The sequence below is a fragment of the Amblyraja radiata genome, chromosome 10 (genome assembly GCF_010909765.2).
Source record: "Amblyraja radiata isolate CabotCenter1 chromosome 10, sAmbRad1.1.pri, whole genome shotgun sequence".
NCBI lineage: Eukaryota > Metazoa > Chordata > Chondrichthyes > Rajiformes > Rajidae > Amblyraja > Amblyraja radiata.
In genome coordinates, this window is record NC_045965.1 from 38,207,606 (window position 1) to 38,232,026 (window position 24,421).

The 24,421-nt window shown below is 41.4% G+C and overlaps 1 protein-coding gene across 5 annotated transcripts in view; it reads left to right on the plus strand.

The window, feature by feature from the left end:
* elavl4 (ELAV like RNA binding protein 4) overlaps positions 1 to 24,421 on the plus strand; it is a 101,991-nt gene that overhangs the window by 69,533 nt on the left and 8,037 nt on the right. For all 5 annotated transcript variants that reach the window (XM_033028565.1, XM_033028566.1, XM_033028569.1 and 2 more), the window contains exons 3-5: positions 4,087 to 4,190; positions 6,755 to 6,908; positions 12,472 to 12,697. In XM_033028565.1, the coding sequence (XP_032884456.1) occupies positions 4,087 to 4,190; positions 6,755 to 6,908; positions 12,472 to 12,697 (484 nt within the window). The remainder of the gene's footprint in view (positions 1 to 4,086; positions 4,191 to 6,754; positions 6,909 to 12,471; positions 12,698 to 24,421) is intronic.

The window sequence follows — 24,421 nt, forward strand, 5'->3', positions numbered from 1 at the left end:
CCATCCAGCCCATTTACAGAATGTGTTTCCCAGTCTATGTGTGGAAAATTGAAACCTCCCACAATCACTACCTTGTGCTTACTACTAATATCTGCAATCTCCTTACATATTTGCTCTTCCAATTCTCGCTCCCCATTTGGCGGTCTATAATACACCCCTATAAGTGTTGCTACCCCTTTCCCATTTCTCAGTTCCACCCAAATAGCCTCCTTAGACAAGCCCTCTAATCTATCCTGGCAAAGCACTGCTGTAATATCTTCCCTGATAAGCAATGCAACACCTCCACCTCTTGCCCATCCAATTCTATCACACCTGAAGCAACGAAATCCTGGAATATTTAGTTTCCAATCACAGCCCTCCTGCAACCATGTTTCACTGATCGCCACAACATCATACTTCCAGGTGTCAATCCAGTCTCTAAGTTCATCCACCTTTCTTACAATGCTCCTAGCATTAAAATATACACATTTAAGAAACCCACCCTCTCTTATTCTCTGTTTATTGCCTTTTTCTTCTCTCTCCCCTACATTTTGGGTCAGAGTGCTACCATTCTCTGCCTCCTGGCTCACGCACTGACTGCTAGCTTTCCCAATTTGAGTCCCTCCCCCCAACCATACTAGTTTAAAGTCTCCCCAGTAGCCTTTGCAAATCTCCCCGCCAGGATATTGGTCCCCCTCGAGTTCAAGTGCAACCCGTCCTTTCTGTACAGGTCGCACCTTCCCCAAAAGAGGTCCCAATGATCCAGAAACTTGAATCCATACCCACTGCACCAGTCTCTCATCCACTCATTTATCCTCCACCTCGCTCCATTCCTACTCTCACTGTCGCGTGGCACAGGCAGTAATCCTGAGATTGTTACCTTTGCAGTCCTTCTCCTTAACTCTCTACCTAACTCCCTAAATTCCTCTTTCAGGACCTCTTCTCTTTTTTCACCTATGTCGTTGGTACCTATATGTACCACAACCTCAGGCTCCTCTCCCTCCCATTTCAGGATTTCTTGGACACGTTCAGACACATCCCTGACCCTGGCACCAGGGAGGCAAACCACCATCCGGGTCTCCTGTCTGCGTCCACAGAATCGCCTATCCGACCCCCTGACTATAGAGTCCCCTATTACAATTGCCCTCCTCTTCTTTTCCTTACCCTTCTGAGCAACAGGACCGGTCTTTGTGCCAGAGGCCCGGCCGCTGTCGCTGCCCCCAGGTAGGCTGTCTTCCCCCACCCTTCCTCAAACATGAGTACTTATTTTCAAGGTGTACAGCCACCGGGGTACTCACCAGTCCCTGCCTCTGCCCATTGCCCTTCCTAACTGACCCAGTTTTCTGTCTCCCGTGGTCTTGGAGTGACCACCTCCCTGTAACTCCTTTCTATGACCTCCTCGCTCTCCCTGAGCAGACAGAGGTAATCGAGTTGCTGCTCCAGGTTCCTAACACGGTCCCTTAGGAGCCCCATCTCGACGCACCTGGCGCAGATGTGGACGTCTGGAGGGCACTCAGACTCCATGACCCCCCACATCTGACATCCAGAACAGTAAACTGCCCTGGCCCTCATTCTCCCCCTTATCCGAATACAAGATAAACAAGATTTCTGTACAGTTCGTAAAAATACAGGATTATATACTTCTGAGCTGAATGTGATAACAGGTCAACTCAATTTAAAGTATCTACCGCAAGAACAAAGAACATAAGATGTTTTTAATGGAATGAGTTGGTGTAATCTCAAAAGCTCAACCGAAAGAAGATGGTATAAGAACATCCAGTAGAATTTTTTAAAAGTATTGAATTTATACTTGTCAGGGGGAAAGAGAAGAATAGCATGTCCAAGTGATCAGGTCTATAACAGTCATTGCAGGCATGATTAGACACTAAGTCTCCTTTTGTGCAATATAATTTAATGATTTTATTTGCAAGATGTGCAAGCAAAACAATGAAATGAAACCATGAGTTTTTATTTTTAGATATCATCATATTGTCAGTGGGGTGCATGCTTTGGTATTCTACTACCCTCTGGCACTAAGCCAGATCAATATACAGTAGGTCAGGCATTAAGCTGTGCCAGTTCTTTGTGCTGATATTGGAGCAAACACACCAATCAGGTGACTCTTAGTCCTACTCATACTGTAGCAACTATATATTCATGGATTAAATTATACTGCTCTGGATTTCTGATGTTCAAATAGGAATTTGAGTGATGCAGTAAACTCAGGAACTTTACTACTGATGCCACCCAATTTCCATTTAAGGGCCAGTTAAAAATGGATTTATTACCATTTTTATTCATGTGTAAGAAAGAACTGCAGTTGATGGTTTAAATCGTAGGTAGACACAAAATGCTGGAATAATTCAGCAGGTGAGGCAGCATCTCTGGAGAAAAGCAATGGGCGATGTTTTGGGTCGAGACCCTTCTTCAGACTGATGTCATGGGAGGGGACGGGGCAAATATAGAATGTAGGCGGAGACAGTAAGACTAGTGGGAGAACTGGGATGAGGAAGTGAATAGAGAAGGCAAGGGGTATCTAAAGTTAGAAAAGTCAATGTTCATACCACTGGGGTGTAAACTACCCAAGCAAAATAAGAGGTGCTGTTCCTCTAATTTGCGCTGGGCCTCACTCTGACAATGGAGGAGGCCCAGGACAGAAAGGTCAGATTGGGAATAGGTTAAGACGGACTACGCTGCTTCTGCCCCCGCGATGAGGTGTTCCATACCAGGGCATCGGAGATGTCCTCATTCTTTAGGAAACGAGGGTTCCCTTCTTCCATCATAGATGAGGCTCGCCTCGATATCCCGCAGCTCCGCTATTACTCCCTCACCCCCCATTCGTAACAAGGACAGAGTCTCTCTTGTCCTCACCTTCCACCCCGTCAGCCGTCGCATACAGCATATAATCCTCCGACATTTTCGACACTTCCAATGGGATCCCACCGCTGGCCACATCTTCCCATCTCCACCCCTTTCTGTTTTCCGCAGAGACCGTTCCCTCCGAAACTCCCTGGTCAACTCGTCCCTTCCCACCCAAACTACCCGCTTCCCATGTAGTCTCCCCTGCAACTGCAGGAGATGCAACACCTGTCCCTTTACCTCCCCCCTTGACTCCATCCAAGGACCCAAACAGTCTTTCCAGGTGAGGCAGAGGTTCACTTGCACCTCCTCCAACCTCATCTACTGTATCCGCTGTTCCAGGTGTCAACTTCTCTACATCGGCGAGACCAAGTGCAGGCTCGGCGATCGTTTCACTGCACACCTCCGCTCAGTCCGTCTTAACCTACCTGATCTCCCGGTGGCTCAGCACTTCAACTCCCCCTCCCATTCCCAATCTGACCTTTCAGTCCTGATCCTCCTTCATTTCAGAGTGAGACCCAGCGCAAATTGTAGGAACAGCACCTCATATTTCGCTTGGGTAGTTTACACCCCAGCGGTATGATCATTGACTTCTCTAACTTCAGATAGCCCTTGCCTTTTCTCTCTATCCCCTTCCCAATTCTCCCACTAGTCTTACTGTCTCCACCTACATTCTATTTTTGCCCCGCTTTCTCCCCTGACATTTGTCTGAAGAAGGGTCTCAACCGGAAACGTTGCCCATTCCTTCTCTTCAGAGATGCTGCCTCATCCGCTGAGTTACTCCAGCATTTTGTGTCTACCTACCATTTTTATTCATGTTGTCTCCTATGGTGCAAGCATGGCAATTTTAAAAAGGTATCAATGAAACAAAATATTAATTGATAATCTAAGTATGCTTTATGTTTTGACTTTAAAAGGGATTTTTTGATTATACTATGATCTTAATGTTGATATTGCAACAAATATTTTGGTACGTTTAATTTTGAATCCATGAAATATTCATAACTACAAATAAATTCTTGCACCTTTGTCTATTACGTTAGTTTTATTATAAAGTTGGTCCTTTGATCATATTAAGATGAAGTTGGTAGGTGGGGTGCAGATTGGTGGTTGGTGATACATTACTAAAACAACTAAAGATTGTTTCACTTCTTTCAGGAACCAAAATTGTTCTTGGTGAGTTGCAGTGTTTTAATACTTCATTTTTCAGAAACTAAAGCTTGGCCATCTACAATTCCTCTTAAATAGGGCAAAGTTTGGGATATGGTTTCGTGAATTATGTCGATCCAAAGGATGCAGAAAAAGCAATTAATACTTTAAATGGACTTAGACTTCAGACCAAAACCATAAAGGTAAGACGCAATTCTTTTTAAGCATTACTTTTTACATTGTGTAACAAATGTTTGATTAGATGAAAATATTGCTTTGTCTAAATCTTAAATCATACAAAGTAATTTTAACTTTGCTCTGAAAAATGAAATGGCTGATATTTATTCAGTTCACATTATACACCTCAGTAGAAATAAAAATTGCAAGAAATGTGTAATAAGCAGTTGAATCAATATCACCCACATTATGCCATTATGCAAGATCAGAAACTCCCCTGCAGAAAGCGGTATACATTTGTAGCTGTTGCCCAGATTTTGTTAACCTCAGATAGTGTTTTCATTATTGGCGGATACAATTGATTTGAGCAGTTTCCAGTGTGAAAATTATATCTTTTGAAATGAACAGCGGGTTAGATATTAAAATCATCACTTTTTAATTTAAAAAAATTGTTCAGTGATTTTCTTCAGTTTATGTTGAGGAATTAATGTGCACCATTTAAGGTTATTTCCATCTCGAGACCCATAGGCCACTATCTTCACTTTTCCCGGTGAGGCCTATTCTGTGTTCAGGAAAGGGGGTGATAGAATTGAACAAGAACATGATGGCCTGTCAGTTTTGGGGATTTCAGTTCATAACTAAGATGTGGACAGTTAGCCTGAGGAATGGGAGATTCAGATTTTCATTGGAGGCATTTGTTATTATTTGGGGTGGAGTAGATTGAATGTCAAGGAACGTGGTGTGTGGGTATGTGTTGGTAACCTATAAAAACAGAAAATAGTGGAAGTATTCAGAAGATTAGGCTGTGTCTGAAAAGAGAACCAATTAACATTTCAGCCCTTTCATCAGAACTGGGAAGGTGATAAAACAAGCTAGATTTAAGTTGCAGAGATGGAGAGAGAGGAATAATACAAAAGGAATATCTCTGGAAGCATGAGGCTAGGAGGGAGAGGTAATTAGGCTATATCACAACATAACTAGACGGAAAATGTACTGTTACTTAAGCTTATGTTCAGCCATGTTATCGGATTTAAGTAATGCATTGCACACGTTTTGAAGTGTTTATGCCCTTGTCCTGTTGTATTCAAGGTCAAACCAGGTATTTACCATTGTCATTCATCCTACTGCAGGTGTAATTGGCACGTCATAGTTTTTTTTACACATGTTGTCATTAATATGCCCATTAATTACTTAACAACAAAAATTAGATCAGATCATTCTTATCTCAATGAAGCAATAACTCAAAACATCAGACTGAAAATAGAGAAATGTGCATGATTTAATGGGACCCATTTTTATATTATTGAAATATGAAAAAGTATTAAAATTTGATTTTCAGCAATCTAAAACACAAATCAAAGTATCTTTTCACTGATACCTTAATCTCACAAATACCCGAATCTGTGGCTCTGAAGCTGTCACCAGCCAAAGCACGACACTCGATCATCCAAATGGAAAGTGGCCATCTAAGTAACCAAGAAAGTTTCCTTAAACAGTTTGTGGATAGTTCGACTCAAGGAGAGACCATACTGGACCATGTATTGGAAAACAAGCCTTTCCAGGTGACTGGTGTTACGGTGAAAGAGCATTTTGGAGATGGTGACCACAAGTTTTAAGCTAGTTTTGAATAGGAATAGGTCTGGATGTTGGTGGCAGGTACTTAATTGGGGCAAGGCAGATGACAATGTCATTAGGTAGGAGCTATGGAGGGTACATTGGGAGCAGTTGCTATTGGGTAAGTCCACAGATGACATGCTGACAGGACCTGATCCTGTGCTGTCCTGTTCTGTGTATCTATATACTCAATGTCCGCAACAGCTACATTTCATTTTCCATGATCCCCCATCTATGGCTATCATGGAGAGATATCTTTAAACCACTGAATAATATCCCATGAGTCAGTTTCCGGATGTCATGCCAGCTGCATGCTTAATTGCGGAGATGGGATTTTATTACATCTTGGATGAATAAAGCAAGTATGTCCCAATTTACGATCGTTTTTATTTGGGATAATGCCCAATTGATGTTAAGACGAAATGTAACTAACATTTAATGGACCAAAATTGAGCAAAATCTAGTTTCTAGATGATTATAACTGTTTTACACGTGTTAAATGTACCAGAGGCCAACTTTGGGCAAAGTTCACCATTTAATTTGTGGCATTGTTACTGGTACTGCCATATATATCAAAGGCTGAAGCACACCTGAGGCTATTTGCAATGACCAGGGAATATGCTAGACACATTCGACTAGATGTTTTCAAGGGCTTACTATGGCCTAACAAATGTCTGCCACTATTCAAACGGTTTTACTCTTTTACTTACCATCATGTGGATCTCGACCTCAATTCTAAAATATTTCTGCCTTCAAAAATTGAATTATCTTCGTGAAATTATCATCCATTAATTTATAAAGTAAATACGTGGAGTCTTTGGAAATAAGATGGACAGCATGAATTTACTAATTTCATAAATGGATAGATATGTGATAACACAAAAGTAGTACCAATTATTCTAAAGAAACTGTTTGTGGATCATTGCATCCAATTTTTATGGCTGAGCAAAATTTCTTCCTTTTATCTTTTCTCTAGGTTTCTTATGCTCGTCCAAGCTCTGCATCAATCCGTGATGCTAATTTGTATGTTAGTGGCCTTCCTAAATCTATGACTCAAAAAGAATTAGAGCAGATGTTTTCACAATATGGCCGAATCATCACTTCCAGAATTTTAGTTGACCAAGTCACTGGTAGGTGCCATTGATCCTACTTTTTCAGATGAGAATCACCATCCTATTAACTGTAAGAACATTTTCAAAAAAAAAATTTTTCAACTATAAATTTACTGTGCATTGAGTAGAACAATAAATCTTTAAATGTTACAGTATTTTGGAAAGATTCCCTAGAACTGGCTCAGTTTATCATACATTCTGATTTTCAGATTGCTTTGAATTCATTCTTAGTTTCTCAGTGAGAGCTGTATTTGGGTCAATCCTGTTAATTAACACATCTGACTATTCTGTGTGCTCAATGTCATGAAAACAATAAATTTTAATATTAAGTCTTTCCTCCTTGCCGCCTTTATTGAGGAATACTTCCTGAAGAGTACCCGTCAAAGGGACATGCTTCCGACTGGCTATTCTTCTGGCCTTAGGATCATTATGGTATTGGAAATGCTCTTCTTGGCATAAGATGTTTAAATTGATAATCTTTTACACTTCAATCCTTAGTATTCCTCAAGTGCTTAGAACTCATGTTTTCATGCTTAGAACACCCGGTACAGTATAATCTGACCCGGGGGACAGCCTTTCAGTGAGGTACGGTCACATTCCGACACACACAAAGGGCCAGTACCTCTGTAAATCCTAAATCTAGTTAATTATCAACAAAAGGAAAAGCTGAAAATCTAGACCATTGTCTTAAGATAAATGCTTTGTGTATTTGACAAAGAGTAAAAGTAGAAATTAAGCCTTTTTCCCCAAACTTCAATATTTAGTCCAAAATAATGATGAACCCATCATAGGTACTTGTGGGCTGAAATTACTGGAATAACATGATTTGAAATATTGTACACTGAGTAGAAAGGGAAAGAATTTGAGATATGATCTCACTCCCCTTTTATCCCCAAAAATGTATTGCAGAATTGTTTTCCTCACACAATGTACACACTCTGATCTGGGAGGAAACTTTGTGATTGAATACAAAAGGGATTCCGGTCATGGCTTTTGCCCCAGCAGCATTTGGTTCAATGCTTTCTTATAGATTTAATTGTTAAAAACTAGCTTTCCAAAGGCAATTGCAATCAGTCCTCAGGAAAGCAGCATTCAGAAACATCATTAAAACAAATTGGTCTTGAGACAAGATTATATCATAAAGCTTTCCACACAACAAAATCAACCATCAACCTCAAGTTGCACAGGCTTCTGTTTATATTGTGCAGTCCCTATCTCAAAGATCTGGGCGATGAATTCCACTCCAACCAAACCAAAATTAAGAAATTTCTGGAATATCCAATTTGCACATCAGTTTTTTTAATCGAATGGTAAAATGAAATATAATTCAGACATGTTGGTGAGATTTGTGAGAACTGATATACCTAATAAAATTCCATGAGTATTATTTCTTCCACAAGCAATGTCACTAATATTAGTTCAAATTATTGGAATAACACAAAAAATACATATAAGAATTTGCCATTTTTAATTAAATTGTGTTGTTTCTCAAAATAGTATGGCAGTAATGATCAAAAGTAGTTTTACTTAATATTAGCAAGTAATAATACACTCATACTTAACTAATAATGCACCATTAAAGTGGATATGTTTTTGACCGTTATATCTCCATTGGTATCTGAAGCACAATTGGGAGAGGTAGCTGTTAAGAAAGATGTTGATTTGTACTCAAGGAGAATTAAGCTTATTGCTATTGTTTCTGAACATGGAATGATAATATGCTTAAGGAATTATTGATCGAAATAATAATAATTCACAGAAAACCTACAGCTGGAATGAATGCTGCAGGAGACAACACATTACAATAACTGAGCTGTATTTCAAGATGATTTGCTTTGGGTCTTCTCTAACTTGCATGATAATGATCTCACATATATACTTTGCTCTAGGGCTTTTAAATGCTACCTTATGTTCTATGACTTGTTTTTATGTACATACACGATTATGGGTGTCATTTGTAAGTCCAGAATATATTGCCAGAATAGTGGTTCTGATGCACCATCATGAACTGCTACCACCTTGTGAAGATTTTTACATGGTGCTACATGGCAAGAAGTTACAGTATTTAGACCCAGCCCCTGAGATTGTGTGAAATTCAGAAGAATATCTTCAAGTGTTGCTGTTCTGTCCCCCGTTGCCCTTATCTTTCCAGCCGAGGTTGTGGATTTGGGATGTGTCAGAGTAGCCACAGCAAGTAATTGGAGCACCCTTTGTAAATGGGGCATGATGCAAAAATGGTACACTGAGAGTGGAGGGAGAAAATGCATAAAGTTGCAATGACCTGGATGGTGTTGAGCTTCTTGTGCTGCTTTATTTGCACTCATCCAAGCAAGAGGAAAGTTCCCCTTCTCACTCCTGAATGATGTCTTGTAGATAATGAAAAGGTTTGGGTACCTGGAAGTGAGTCCCTTGTTGTAAGATATTCATTCTTTGCCATATTCATGTAGACAGTATTTATGTATATGGCCCAGTTAGGTTTCTCATCATTGGTGATGCATAGAATGTTGATGATGGGTCGTTGGTGGTGATGGTAACACAGTTGAATGAAAATAATAGACTCCTGTTGAAGTTTGGTACTTGGGTGAAATGTTACTGGTCACAAGTCAATTGAAGCCTAAATTATATCCTGGTCGTGTTGAATGCTAGCATGGGTTGTTACATTTTCTAAGAATTTATAAATGATAGTAAACATTGGTCATTCATTAGCTCAAAATTCTGACCAAGGAAAGAAGGTAATTTGCAATTAATTTACATAGATTTATTTAGTTCAATGTTTAAAAAATATAGACCTCAGGCATCACATTCCATAACTTTATTTAAGTATATTTACAATGGCCTCAAGGCAGTCTTACAGATAATTCTAACTGCAAGGATGTTGAAATGATAGAATGAATGGGAGTCAATTGTCGATTCTGGCTTTTTTAGCCATTGAGATTTTAAATGATATGAAGTATTTCTAAGAACTCCATACACATCAAATTCTGGAAATGCTTTCTGATACAAAGAACAAACACCATGTAGTGTAAAAATGATTTAAAAAACAAAACCTTTTCTACTAATTTTTATAACTGCCACCCACTTTGACAGATAGCACAAAACATAGGGGAAGCACTGAATGAAGTAAGAACATTAAATATTGATGTTCAGAGTGATTTGGATATCCTTGAGCAAGGAACACAAAAAGTTAGCTGGCAGGTAAAGCACACAATTCTGAAGATAAACAGAATCTGAGTCTTTATAGGAGGGGGTGGAGAACAAGATCAAGAAAGTCTTCTTACAACCATTTAAGGCTTGGTGAGACACAGCTAAAGTACTGGTAGCTGGTCTAATCTGCACAGTATTTAAAGGAGGATGTACTTGCTTTGGAGGTAGAACAGCAAAGGTTCATTAGACTGACTCATGGTGAGAGGTGTCTGATCAGGAGAGACTAAGCAAAAGGTTGTCTGGACTCAGAACAATCTCATTGAAACATAAAATTCTGAGGCTTGACAAAATAGATGCCGAAAATATGTTTCCTCTGACAGGGATTCTGAAACTAAGATACATAGTCTGAAGATACAGATATCACAACTTAAAACAAAAAATTAGAGAAATTTCCTTTCTCAGAGTTGTAAATCTTTGAATTTCTCTCTACCTGGGAGTTGTGGATGCAGAGTTATTAAGTATATTCAAGAGTGGAAAAGATGGATTTTAAAACCACTGCAAAGTACAGGGGAACAGACATTTGGCAGGATATGGCCAAAAATTAGATAAAATATGATTTTATTGAATGGCAAACAGACTCAACTGTCTGCCACCTCCATCACAGGTGGCAGACTACTGACGGACATCTACTATAAACCCACTGACTCCCATGGCTATCTGGACTATACTTCTTCCCACCCTGTCTCCTGTAAGGACTCCATCCCCTACTCCCAATTCCTCCGTCTACGCCGCATCTGCACCCAGGATGAGGTGTTCCAAACCAGGGCATCGGAGATGTCCTCATTCTTTAGGAAACGGGGATTCCCCTCTTCTAATATAGATGAGGCTCTCACCGGGGTCTTTTCCATACCCCGTAACTCGGCTCTCACTCCCCATCCCCCACACCTTCCACCCTACCAGCCATCACATACAACAAATAATCCTTTGCCATTTTCGCCACCTCCAACGGGATCCCACCACTGGCTGCATATTCCCATCTCCTCCCCTTTCGGCTTTCCGCAGAGACCGCTCCCTCCGTAACTCCCTGGTCAAGTCGTCCCTTCCCACCCAGACCACCCACTCTTCTGGCACTTTCCCTTGCAACCACAGGAAATGCTACACTTGTTGTTTTACCTTCCCCCATTAACTCCATCTGACCCAAGCAGTCTTTCCAGGTGCGGCAGAGGTTCACCTGCACCTCCTCCAACCTCATCTATTGCACCCGCTGCTCTAGGTGTCAGCTGCTCTACATCGGTGAGACCAAGCGTAGGCTTCGCAATCGCTTCGCCCAACACCTCCGCTCGGTTCGCAATAACCAACCTGATCTCCCAGTGGCACAGCACTTCAACTCCCCCTCCCATTCTAAATCCGACCTTTCTGTTCTGGACCTCCTCCATGGCCAGAGTGAGGCCCACCGTAAATTGGAGGAGCAGCACCTCATATTTTGCTTAGGTAGTTTACACCCCAGCGGTATGAACATTGACTTCTCCAATTTCAAGTAGTCCCTGCTTTCTCCTTCTTTCCCCTCCCCTTCCCACTCTCCCATAGCCCACTGTCTCCACCTCTTCCTTTCTTCTTCCCGCCCCAGTCTGAAGAAGGGTCTCGGCCCGAAACGTCGCCTATTCCTTCTCTCCATAGATGCTGCCTCACCTGCTGAGTTTCTCCAGCATTTTTGTCTACCTTCAATTTTCCCAGCATCTGCAGTTCCTTTTGTTTCACTTACCTCCTCTTATAAGGTGAATGTGCATAGACATCGTGTTCAGTGATGTCAAATGGTATGAAATAAACAGAAAATGGAGGGTTGAAGCCAGCTTTGGCATTTTTATATTATTTCTCCTGATTCTCTCCCAAATCACCAACCATTTCACAAACATGATTCTTCCACAAGCTCCACCATCTGCAGTGCTCATTGATCAAAGGTATTTATGCATTGTACAAAGTACGTTCCATTGCTGTCAATGTATGTGGGCCCTATACGTGATAGAATGTCACTAAATGCCCTTGGTTTAAGTTTTAGATCTGTGGGTTGTGCCTGATGTGACTCTAGAGTTTGGAAATATTAGAAGAGCCTGTAATAAATCACCAATTAACAGCTTTACATTTTGGATCACATTTCAAGGCTTGTTCTGTGGTATGTTCTCTAAAAAGAATGCCGTATTTAACCTGTCCTGTTCTTTTAATTGTATTGTTCATACATGGAAGTAGTTTGGCATCTGGGGCTTTTAAGTTCCGAAAATCAATTAACAGTTGTTGCTAGTTTCTGATGAGAAGAACCCAGCATGAAGCGGTAGTTGTTCTTTATAATTTTTTTTTTTTGCATTTTAAACAATATGTGAATGCCGCGCTTTACTTCACAAATATAACTTGGGAATGATCTGTGCATCTGAACTATATTCAGGTGTTTCAAGAGGAGTTGGATTTATTCGTTTTGACAAAAGGATAGAAGCAGAGGAAGCAATCAAGGGACTGAATGGGCAGAAACCTTCCAGTGCTACAGAACCAATTACTGTGAAATTTGCCAATAATCCCAGCCAGAAAACAAGCCAAGCATTACTTTCACAGCTGTATCAATCACCCAGCAGACGTTATCCTGGGCCACTTCATCACCAAGCTCAGAGGTTCAGGTAATGACAAAATACATACCTTAATATGAGCAACTTTGGGGTGAATGCTGTTTAAAAAGTAAAATATCGAGAAACTGAATTAATAGTTTTGTTCTGTAATCATTACCTTTGGGTGAAATTTATTTTTATAGAAAATTTAATTATTTATGATTTAAGTTTGTACTTTATATTAGGAACTTAGTCTCCAGTGTAAACTTCTGTTTGATAGCAAGATTATGTTGTATTTAACAGTTTTCAGTTAAAATTGATTTAATATGTACTTTGGGAAAAGGTGTGAGACAAAGTGCACATTAACTTAAATAGGAAACAACAAAAGAAAATATCAAGAAAATAATACACTGCTTAAACTTGAGAATCAAATTCAGACTATTGAACATGAATTTGGTTTCAGGAGATGTGGCAAATATTTTCCTAAATTTGTTTTTATATTACTTTTTTTTTTTTAAATTAAATCTACTGAATCACAAATTAATACCAATGGTGTTAATTATCCTAAATAATCTCATTTTTCAAACGGAGAGATTTAACAGAAATTGCATTTGTTTCCTTAGTACTTGAACAAATGCAATGCATGTAACGGGACTGACCTTTGTAGGATCAGTGTTCAGCCAATCATTATTCCTTCGGTGTAACACCCTGAAGACAAATGGTCAAAATCATTTGCAGGATCCCTTTGGCTTCACCAGGAAGTCAAGCTGTCTGTTGATTTTAATTTGTATAATCTATGCATTGCAGGTATTGAGGTAGCCCTTCTGTCCTTCTTACCTCAATATTCTCAAAAAATGATTGTTTATAAACAAAGAAATTGCTGGTGACCCTCAAAATCCTTTTCATCAGATCGGATAGGAGGAGTGAAGGGGCCATGCAGTAAAGTGGAAAAGGCCCAAAGTTTTAAGGGAAAGTATTTAAGAGATTCTATTATAACAAGTCCAACTTCACCTGTTTCCTAATTCTTAGATCAAATTCCTTCTTGGGTGTCTGGCTGATTAGGGATGCTGCAGATTGTGATTGAAATATAAAGGTCAGGATACAAAAGGCTTGAAATGTAGACTCCTATTTTATGACAAGAATTCAGATTTATGATGAAGTCTTGATTAAGACTTAATTGTAAATCTGTACATGTATTGATTGTTCTTTCCAGCAGATATGAACATCTGAATTAAAAATGGACATCTGTGGGAAGACACACAGTTAATTTCAATAAAACCTCATGGATTTTGTAGGGAATCAAGATTATCTAAAATTACATGATCAGCAAATAGTGGTAATTGCAGGCATAGATTTCACACTTCAACTGGCTGTAATGCCAGAATTTCTGCACTGCTGCCCTCAAGTGGTAACTCTTTCCAAATTGAGGAGAACATAAACAGTACTGTTCCCTACCCTGAAAGCTACGTAAATTAATAAGACTCCCAAATAAACATATCCAATGGCATTTCCATGAAACTACCAGAGAACCTTATTTAGAGCAATATCTTGTATTCTTAAATATCCAAATCAGCTTATTTCCTTACAAATTAATTTTAATCTTGCCCAACCATTGACTTTCTGTCACCACATACTTTTGCAACTCCAATCTATCTTATTTTTCCACTTTTCCTCAGAAATAATAAATACTCTTTCATATTAGTCAACCAACCCCAGTTGCAGGCCCCAGTTTTACCTCCTTAACTCCAGTGAATGCAAATGAAATCAACTGGATTAACCTTCTGCAACTCGATCTAGCTGGACCATATAGCAGGATGATCTTAGAAACCATTGATGACACTTAGCTACCTTTTTTCTAGTACGTACTGCCGATCTCTTTAAACCTCTCTCATTCATTTTCCAATCTCATCTCTAGAGAATGATGGCTGCAGAATTGAAATGACAAATAGATGACCAAAGATTGGGCATGAAGATAAACAGAAATTGAAATTGGTTTGCAGGGAAATAAAATGCTGTGCATATTTAAAGAGTTTGTGGACTTTTTTTTATAATCAATTTCCAGTTGTTTCATGTCTTAAAATGAATATCCATTTTTTTCCGATTTCACTGTATTTCCCTGTTCACCTCGTCATTTGGATCTACTAGTTTTTACCCAAGATTTGTCCCATTAAACTTCTGAAAATTAAACTTTCAATTCTAAAAATAACCCCCTTTCAAAATATCCTTCAAAGTAACATCATTATCTCAAATAAACAACGTTGAACCGTTCTGTTCATGTAAATTCCAGTCTCCTTTTGCTGTAAAATTCTATGCCAAAATTTCCTGCAACACTGAAGTTTGAATATCACCAATTGCTTTCCTAGTCCTGCTACAAAACTGAAATGTCACCTAGGCACATTTCTAAAAAGGGTACAAAAACAGATTATTCTGAGGATATATGTTCACAGTTCATTGAAATAGCAGGGCAGATTGTAGAAGTGTTTAAAAATTAAACAGAATCTTGGGATTTATAAATAGGAATATAAACAAGAGGAAAGAAGTGAAGATGATCCTTTACAAATTACTGGTTCAGCCACTGCAGTTCTTGATGCCCCAATTCAGAAAAGATGTAAAGACTGCAGAGAGGATAGAGAAAAGATTTACTAAAATATTTCCACAGATCAGGAACTTTAGTTATGTGCATTGACTGAAAAAAATGAAAATGTTTTCCCTGTATAGATTTTGATTTACTATTGTCACATATACCGAGGTACAGTGAAAAACTTTGTTTTGCATGCTATCTAATCAAATCAGATAATACCATACATAAATACAATCAAACCAAACTCAAGTACAATAGGCAGAGCGAAGGGAAAGATGCTCAGACAGTCTTCAATGAGGTAGAGGAGAATTGGTCTGTACCCTAGCTCATGGAAGAACTGTTCAGAAGTCTGATAACAGGGAAGAAGCTATGAGTCTAGTGATGCGCGTTTCAAGCTTCTGTGTCTTCTGCCTAAGAACAGGGAAAAGAAGGAATGAACGTGGTGTAGATGGAGTCAATGGTGGGGATTCTGGTCTGTGTGATGGAATGGGCTACATCCACAAATCTGCAATTTATTGAAGTCTTGGACAGAGCTGTTCCCAAACTAAGCTGTAATACAACCCAACAATATGTGTCTGCACACAAAAATGTGACAAAGGGGGTCAAATTTCAAATTCCTTCAAAAAAGTTGACAAGCACTTTATTAGGTTCATAGTATCAACAAAAAATAAGAAAATATAGCATATTGATAGCAAGTTTCCGAAAATGGCATCAGAATACACAAATACATTTTGTGTAACGGTTGTCGCGTGGTGTCCACCAGTGACCTGGTTGGCACAGTAAGTGCACGTATTTCTTATTCCTTTCTATGTTTATGAAAACCACATGGAACAATAAAATTGCAAACACCGTTTCCACTTCATTCACCTGCTCATCTAGTAGAATACTGCATCCATCTGAGTGGACACGGCAACGAACGTTACATTATTAGCGAAAACCAAACATTTTCACCAATGTGATCTAAACAATACATTACCTTATGGATTTGAGCTAAATTGATGGCCAATGATTCATCAGAACGTTTGATTTGGGATGATTTTTTTGTAAGTAAAATGTCTCCGTAACGATCGTTGTGGAGCTTCCGGAAGTTGACACAAAGGAATGAAGTTAGCGACTTGGTTCATACGAAAGGTAAACAAGGGACAGTGTGTTGCCAAATTGAAGATTGGCTCAGTTTCTTAGTTTTGATGACCAATTTATGTCCAAAAAGTTTTTTTTATTGATTTAAAAATGTCGGAAAATATATCGTAAACAGTCGTCATGTTTTTGACACCACAATGTTTTTGATATATTAAATTGGAAAATAAGAAAAAATAATTAACTCGCTCAAAAATCGCTACTACCATAGGATACCTCGTTGGGTTTGTGAAAAGCATTAGAGATTTGGAGCCTCCGTGATTTCACTTACGGAGGTACCGACCCCCCCAATAACGGTCATTGTGACAATGGACACCAAGAACAACGACCGTTACGGGATCTTTACTGTACTGTATTATTTTTATGTTACTGTAGTTTTCTCCTGGTATTGATGAAGATATTTCCCTAGATCATTATCAAAACGTGTATGTATGAGGGGCCATATGAAGTTTATTTATGAATTCAATATTCATGACTAAATGTGGCAGCGTTTTTAATGTCACATTTTTGGTGTCCAAATTGGTGGTAAAACAATGAAGATTTGTCAGTCATGAAAATAGTTTTTGACTTTCGGTCTTGAAGTTATCTAATTTATATCTGTTATTTATAAGGTTTCACATGATGTGTAGATTATTGTTAAGAACAGTGTATTGGTGTACACAACTGAATAATAATCTTGTTCCTCAAAATCTCTCCAGTATTGTAAAAAGACACAAATGCTTTCTGTGGAGCATCTGTAGAAGTTTGTAAGAGTAATTGGAGACATGCCAGATTTCCTCAGTCTCCTGAGGAAGTAGGGGGATTGGTTTGCCTTCTTGGCTGCCACTGTACTGTGGTTGTCCCATGACAGATTATTGGCAATATTTACACCAAAGAAAATGAAGCTATCAACCATTTCCACATCTGCCACATTGATTCTGATTGGGTCATGTACTCTGCCATGCTTTCTGAGGTCGATAATAGAGAATAGATAATGAAGAAAGCTGAGAGAAGATCTAATAAATATATTTAAAGTCATGAATAGAATAAATATAAACTATTTCCATTGATAGAAATGTCAAGAACCAGGGAGCACAGCATGCTAACAATTAGATAAAGAACTAAAAATGTCGAACTCCTATTCTGAAATGATGCCTCTTAGCTCTAAATACCTCCAGTACAGGAACATCCTCTAAACATTCAGCCTGCTTTCTAACCAAGCAATGCCTCTTTGGAATTCTCTCTCTCAGAGACTTAATCGCACATTCCTCAGGAAGCTCAACTGCAGACTGCAATCCTTTAGTTAAAGCATTTTTCCCAACAGGCCTCCACACAACTTCCATGCCATGAACTCTGAGGAAGATTTAACCCCAAGAGAAATAGTAGATTGTTGCACAAAGCACGAGGTTAAATCTGAACCAGGCAGAGGGTTAAATCAGCAAAAACATTCAGTGAACATGCCAACTTTTGAATTTAACCAAGTATGTCAGGCAATAATTGGGGGAAAAGCCACAGGGTAGTCAGTTTTGGTCATTTAAATATGTTCGTTACTTATTGAAAAAAGCTCAAGATTCAAGAGAGTTTATTAATAATAATAATAATGGATGGGATTTATATAGCGCCTTTCTAATACTCAAGGCGCTTTACATCGCATTATTCATTCACTCCTCAGTCACACTCGGTGGTGGTAAGCTACTTCTGTAGCCACAGCTGCCCTGGGGCAGACTGACGGAAGCGTGGCTGCCAATCTGCGCCTACGGCCCCTCCGACCACCACCAATCATTCACACACAGGCAAAGGTGGGTGAAGTGTCTTGCCCAAGGACACAACGACAGTATGCACTCCAAGCGGGATTCGAACCGGCTACCTTCCGGTTGCCAGCCGAACACTTAGCCCATTGTGCCTGATAGGACAATGAAATTCTTGCTTTGCTTCAGCACAACAGAACATAGTGGGCATGACTACAGAACAGATCAGTGTGTCCATATACCATTGTATAAATATATACACACATGAATAAATAAACTGATAAGTGCAAATAACAGATAATGGGTTATTAATGTTCAGAGTTTTGTCCGAGCCAAGTTTAATAACCTGAGGGCTGTGGGGAAGTAGCTATTCCTGAACCTGGTCGTTGCAGTCTTCAGGCTCCTGTACCTTCTACCTGAAGGTAGTGGTGAGATGAGTGTGTGGCCAGGATGATGTGGGTCCTTGATGATGCTGCCAGCCTTTTTGAGGCAGCGACTGCGATAGATCCCTTCGATGGAAGGGAGGACAGAGCCGATGATGGACTGGGCAGTTTACTACTTTTTGTAGTCTTTTCCTCTCCAGGGCGTTCAAGTTGCCGAACCAAGCCACGATGCAACCGGTCAGCATGCTCTCTACTGTGCACCTGTAGAAGTTAGAGAGAGTCCTCCTTGACAAACCGACTCTCCATAATCTTCTCATGAAGTAGAGGTGCTGATGTGCTTTCTTAATAGCATCAATGTTCTTGGACCAAGAAAGATCTTCAGAGATGTGCACGCCCAAGAATTTGAAGCTCTTGACCCTTTCAACCATATAAATGATATAAACGGGACTGTGGGTCCCCTTCCTACTCCTTCCAAAGTCCACAATCAGTTCCTTGGTTTTGCTGGTGGTGAGGGCCAGGTTATTGTGCTGGCACCATATGGACAGTCGCTCGATCTCTCTTCTATACTCTGACTTATCCCCATCAGTGATACGTCCCACAACAGTGGTGTCATCAGCGAACTTGATGATGGAGTTCGCACTATGACCGGCTCCACAGTCATGAGTATAGAGTGAGTACAGCAGGGGGCTGAGCACGCAGCCTTGAGGTGCTCCCGTGCTGATTATTATCGAGGCTGACACATTCCACCAATACGAACAGACTGTGGTCTGTGGATGAGGAAGTCGAGGATCCAATTGCAGAGGGATGCGCAGAAACCCAGTTCTGCGAGTTTGGTAACCAGCTTGGAGGGGATGATTGTGTTAAATGCCGAGCTGTAATCAATGAATAATAATAATAATAATAAATTTTATTTAATGGGCGCCTTTCAAACATCTCAAGGACACCTTACATAGTAATCGGAATAAAAACATATAATCGGAATAGAACAAGTAAAAAAGACATCACAGAGACACAAATTAAAAACAGAATTCAATCCAAAAACAGAAAATCAAAAACACAGTGTGAAGAGGGAGCAGCGGCAGCCAAAGCGCGCCAGCGTCCACTCTCTCTTCACGGCAGCCATCTTGGACACAGACCTACAGGACTACAATTAGACAAAAAAAATCATCCCCCCACAGTGGGTAGCACTGTGGAGGAAGGCACAATGTCCAGTCCCCACCCCATGTTCACCCCAAAGTCTAACCCTAACCCAAAGTCTAACCCTAACCCAAAGAATAACAGCCTGACATATGAGTTTTTGTTGTCCAAGTGGTCCAGAACGGAGTGGAGGGCCAGCGAGATCGCATCCACCGTTGATCTTTGTGGCGGTAAGCGAACTGCAGTGGGTCCAGGTTTTTGTCGAGGTAGGAGTTCATTTGCGCCATGATCAACCTCTCAAAGCATTTCATCACCACAGGCGTTAGTGCCACTGGTCGATAGTCATTGATGCACGTCACCTTGCTCTTCTTGGGCACTAGTATAATTGATGCCCTTTTAAAGCAGGTGGGGACCTCAGAAGTGAGAGGTTGAAAATGTCCGTAAAAAACAGCCAGTTGGTCCGCACAGGTTTTCAGAACACGACCGGGTATACCATCAGGTCCAGGCGCTTTTCGAGAGTTCACCCCTCTGAAGGATTTCCTGACGTCGGCCTCTGAGACAGACTGAAATACCATCACAGCGAATGGGGGCTCGGGAAGGCACATCAGTATTCTCCCTATCAAAGCTTGCGTAAAACGCATTGAGCTCGTCAGGGAGTGATGTTTCGCCGACATTCGAGCTGCCTTGTGGGAGGTGATTGCATTCAAGCCCCGCCACAGCTGCCGAACATCTGTCTCATCCTCCAGTTTGGAGCAGAAGTCCCCTTTGGCCTTTTTGATGGCCTTACCAAGGTCGTATCTGGACTTCTTGTAGACCACTGTATCATCAGACATGAATGCCCGGTGTCTGGTCTTCAGAAGAGTGCAGATCTCAAAGTTCATCCAAGGTTTCTGATTGGGAAACACTCGGAAGGTTTTTGTAGGGATGCAGTCCTCCACACATTTCCTTATGAAGTCTGTAACGACTGTGGCGTATTCGTTCAAGTCCGTTGCCGAGTCCTTGAACATTGCCCAGTCTACAGACTCCAAACAGTCCTGGAGTTGTTCCTCTGCCCCCACCCCCCCCCCCCCCCCGACCAGCTCTGTACTGTCCTCACCTCTGGGGGTGCGCTTTTCAATTGCTGCCTGTAGGCAGGAAGAAACAGCACTGCGGTATGGTCCGATTTACCGAAGTGAGGGCGAGGGATAGAGCGATAGGCATTCTTGATGGTGATGTAGCAGTGGTCGAGGGTGTTTGGTCCTCTGGTGCAGCAGGAGACATGTTGGTGGAAGTTCGGGAGTGATTTCTTGAGGTTTGCCTTATTGAAGTCCCCAGCAATGGCGGTAAATGCCTCGGGGTAAGACGTCTGGTGTTTATTGACCACGGCGTGCAGCTCCTCCAGTGCCAGACGGAGGTCTGCCTGGGGTGGGATGTAGACCGCGGTCAGGATGATGGAGGTGAATTCCCTTGGGAGGTAGAAGGGACGGCACTTAACCGCCAGATGTTCCAGGTGCGGAGAGCAGGAGTTGGAAAGGACTGCCACATCCGAGCACCACGCAGAGTTGACCATGAGGCAGACGCCTCCTCCTCTCCCTTTCCCAGATGCCAGTGTATGGTCCATACGGTGGATGGAGAACCCTTCAGGCTGGACCGCTGAGTCTGGGGATGAGCCATGTCTCTGTGAAACAGTACACAGAGCATTCCCTCAGCTCCCTTTGATAAAGCAGCGTTGCCCTTAAGTCCTCCACTTTATTTTCAAGGGACTGTACATTGGCCAGTAGGATAGTAGGGAGAGGGGGCCGAAGTCCCCTGCGCTTCAGTCTGACCTGAAGTCCTGTCCGTCGGCCACGTTTCCGGACACGATGGAGGCTTCCCCTTTGTTTCCAGGTACTGTGTTTACTGTACTTGTTGTTTCTGCAAACCTGCGCTGGAACGGAGATTCCTTCACAGACGGCAGCTCCAGCTCCGTAACGAACGGGGGTACCTTCAAAGTCGGCAGCTCCAGCTTCATTGTTCCTGGAGGATCCAGCCCTTCGGCTCTGGAGGTCATGCCGGAGTTTCCAGGTACCGTACCTGCGTTCCTCCGTCGGGCCGGGAGTTTTACAGCCAGCATGGGAACGTTTAAAGTCCGGGGCTCCCGCAGCTGCGGGAGATCGCGAAATTGCCAGCGCCTTCAGGTGCCCAAGCAGCTTAACCGAAACGGCACCGATTACTGCCGTTTCCCTGATCCGGGTGAGTTGATAGAAGTTGTAGGTGAACCTTTTCTGTTCTGGTGCTCCGTAAAAGTCGTCACAGGCAGGCGCCATCTTGCCATACTTGCCATATGGCAAGCTAAAACTGCAATTATAGTTTTAACCCAGGGTGCATTGGCTTTTTAAGCTCTGAATCTTGGCAAGAGTAGAGGGTTCTGGAAGGGTCCTAAGGATGTGACAGTGTTTTTCACAATAAGCACTAGCTCACAACTGCACAATAGAGTGACTCCGTGAAAGATTTTCTTCACTGGAGTTGTTATCCTTCTTATTTTGGACCAAGTGGTATCATGATTGTTCCATATACTTATCGTTTAGCTTACTTCTCTATTGCAGTTACCAGTTCTTCACTAAGACAAAAATGCAGTTTCTTCTTATGCAGTAATTTCATGGGACCCAGAGGATAGCTAGGTTGAATAACCATAAGAGCATCTGATACACCTGCTGTTGCAAATTAGTGAGGGCTGAAAAGACAATCACAGCTAAAGGGAGGTTTTACTTTGCATTGATAGTATATCTATGTGGCTCAGTTTATTTAATATGCTGGAACAGCTATATCTCAGACGGCTAAGGCTGTCATGCCAGGTGGAAGCAGATCTCTACACCTGCAATAAAATCTGATGTCAGCTTGTATATCTGCTCTGTCTGATGCTGTCAAAGTGATGCGTTTGTACCATTCAAGGTCATTCTAAGATACCGTAAATCAAGATTTATCAGCTGTCAGCACACAGTTGTGTAAGGCAAGTAACTAATGTCTTCTCGAAGAAACATCAACTTTGCCACAGGTGACATAAGCCAGAACAAAAAGGCATTTGAATTAGCTGCTTTGGTTTGATTATTGTCCCATGAGATTGCAGTATTACAATAGTAAAGGCACTCCATAGGGCATTTATGAATTAGAAAGGACTTCATTCTATTAATGTGCCATAGATCTGCATACAAAGGGCGATGTCTCTAGGTATGTGCCAAATATCTAGGCGGCTAGCATGATTATTTTATTTTGATATTTCCCTGGGCTATTCCATATTTGGCATTTGAGGGAGCAGGGTGGGAGTCTAGGGCAATTATAGTGTATGGTGCTGACTGTATTGAACCAAAGGCTAAAAATGCTGACTTAAATGGATATAAGCCAAAAAACTGCCAGGAAACTCCAAACTCTTCTTATGACTCAATAAATTGCTGAGCAAACTCTTAGAATGCTGAAAATGTGATTTAGGTGCTTTGAACACTGCTTCAGCAAGTACTTCCACACCTCAAATTCTTTTTTCCTGAAATAGAATCCCAAATTTCCTGGAATTTGATGGTATTTCCAGAAATTTTCAAGATGCTTCCTGCGTGCTATTTGTTGTTTTTTCACGTGCACACGTTAACAACACAAAGAAGAACAAGGCAAAACAGATCTATGTAACTACACCGTATCTGCCTGCTTCTGTTACTCACTTGCAGAGTGTTATGCAATTCAGCTTTCGTTGCCTCCAACAGCTTTTGTTGTCTTCATTATTTCAACCTGCTCTCATGTGTCTCACTATGCTCTCTCCCCCCTCTTTGCCTCCCTCTCTTCGTCTCTCGCTCCCTCTCCCTCCCTCTCTCTCCCTCCCTCCCCTCTCTCTCTCTCCCTCCCTCCCCTCTCTCTCTCTTCCTCCCTCCCCTCTCTCTCTCTCCCTCTGTCTCTCCCTCCCTCCCTCCCTCACTTTCTCTCCCTCCCTCCCACCCTCCCCTCTCCATCCCCTCCCTCTCCACCCCTCTCTCCCTCTCTGCCCCTTGAGCCCACCTACCGTTCTGTAAAATCAAGGCCAATCCCAATGTAACTGCAATCCCACTGGTAACCTTTCACCACTAGGCTTATCCAGAATTCTACCACTGCCTGAAAAATAATCAAAGGCTCAACTTCCTGAGAAACAGAATTCCAAAGACTCATTGTTATACAAGAATTTTCCCGAACAGTCTGTGACTCATAGCGCTGTGGACATAGCGCTGCAGCCGGTAGCGCTATATTTAGAACCCATAGCGCTGCAGCCGACAGCTCTTCGTTTAAATTCCCACGCGTTAAACTGACAGCGCTCTGTTAAAACCTTCGAACGCCAAACTGGCAGTGCTGTGTGTATTACCTTTACACCCCTCCGCAGGCCAGATGCGGAAATTTCCCGAAATTATTTCATTTCCCTCAAATTACCCGGACAACCAGAATTTCCCGAATTTCGGGTAATTTCCTTCAAATTGGAAACACTAGCATCAGCATACTCCTGCAAGGATGTAAAGAGTGCTGATAGCCTGCTGCACAACATAGCACGACAATGGATAGGTGTATGTTCAAAATGAACTGCAGATGCTACATTTACAAAAAAAGACACAAAGTGCTGGAGTAACTCAACGGGTCAGGCAGCATCTCTGGAGAATATGGATAGGTGAATTTTCAGGTTGGCATCCTTCGTCACACCGATAGTAGTAGAGGGGTGAATGCCAGAAGAGAGGTGGGGCCGGGACAAAGCATGGCAAGTGATAGCTGGATACAGGTGTGGGAGGTTTTTAATTGGCAGATGGGTGGATAAAGATCAGAGATGAAAAGACAACAAGTGTGAGATAGAAGATGCATGAAATGTGGC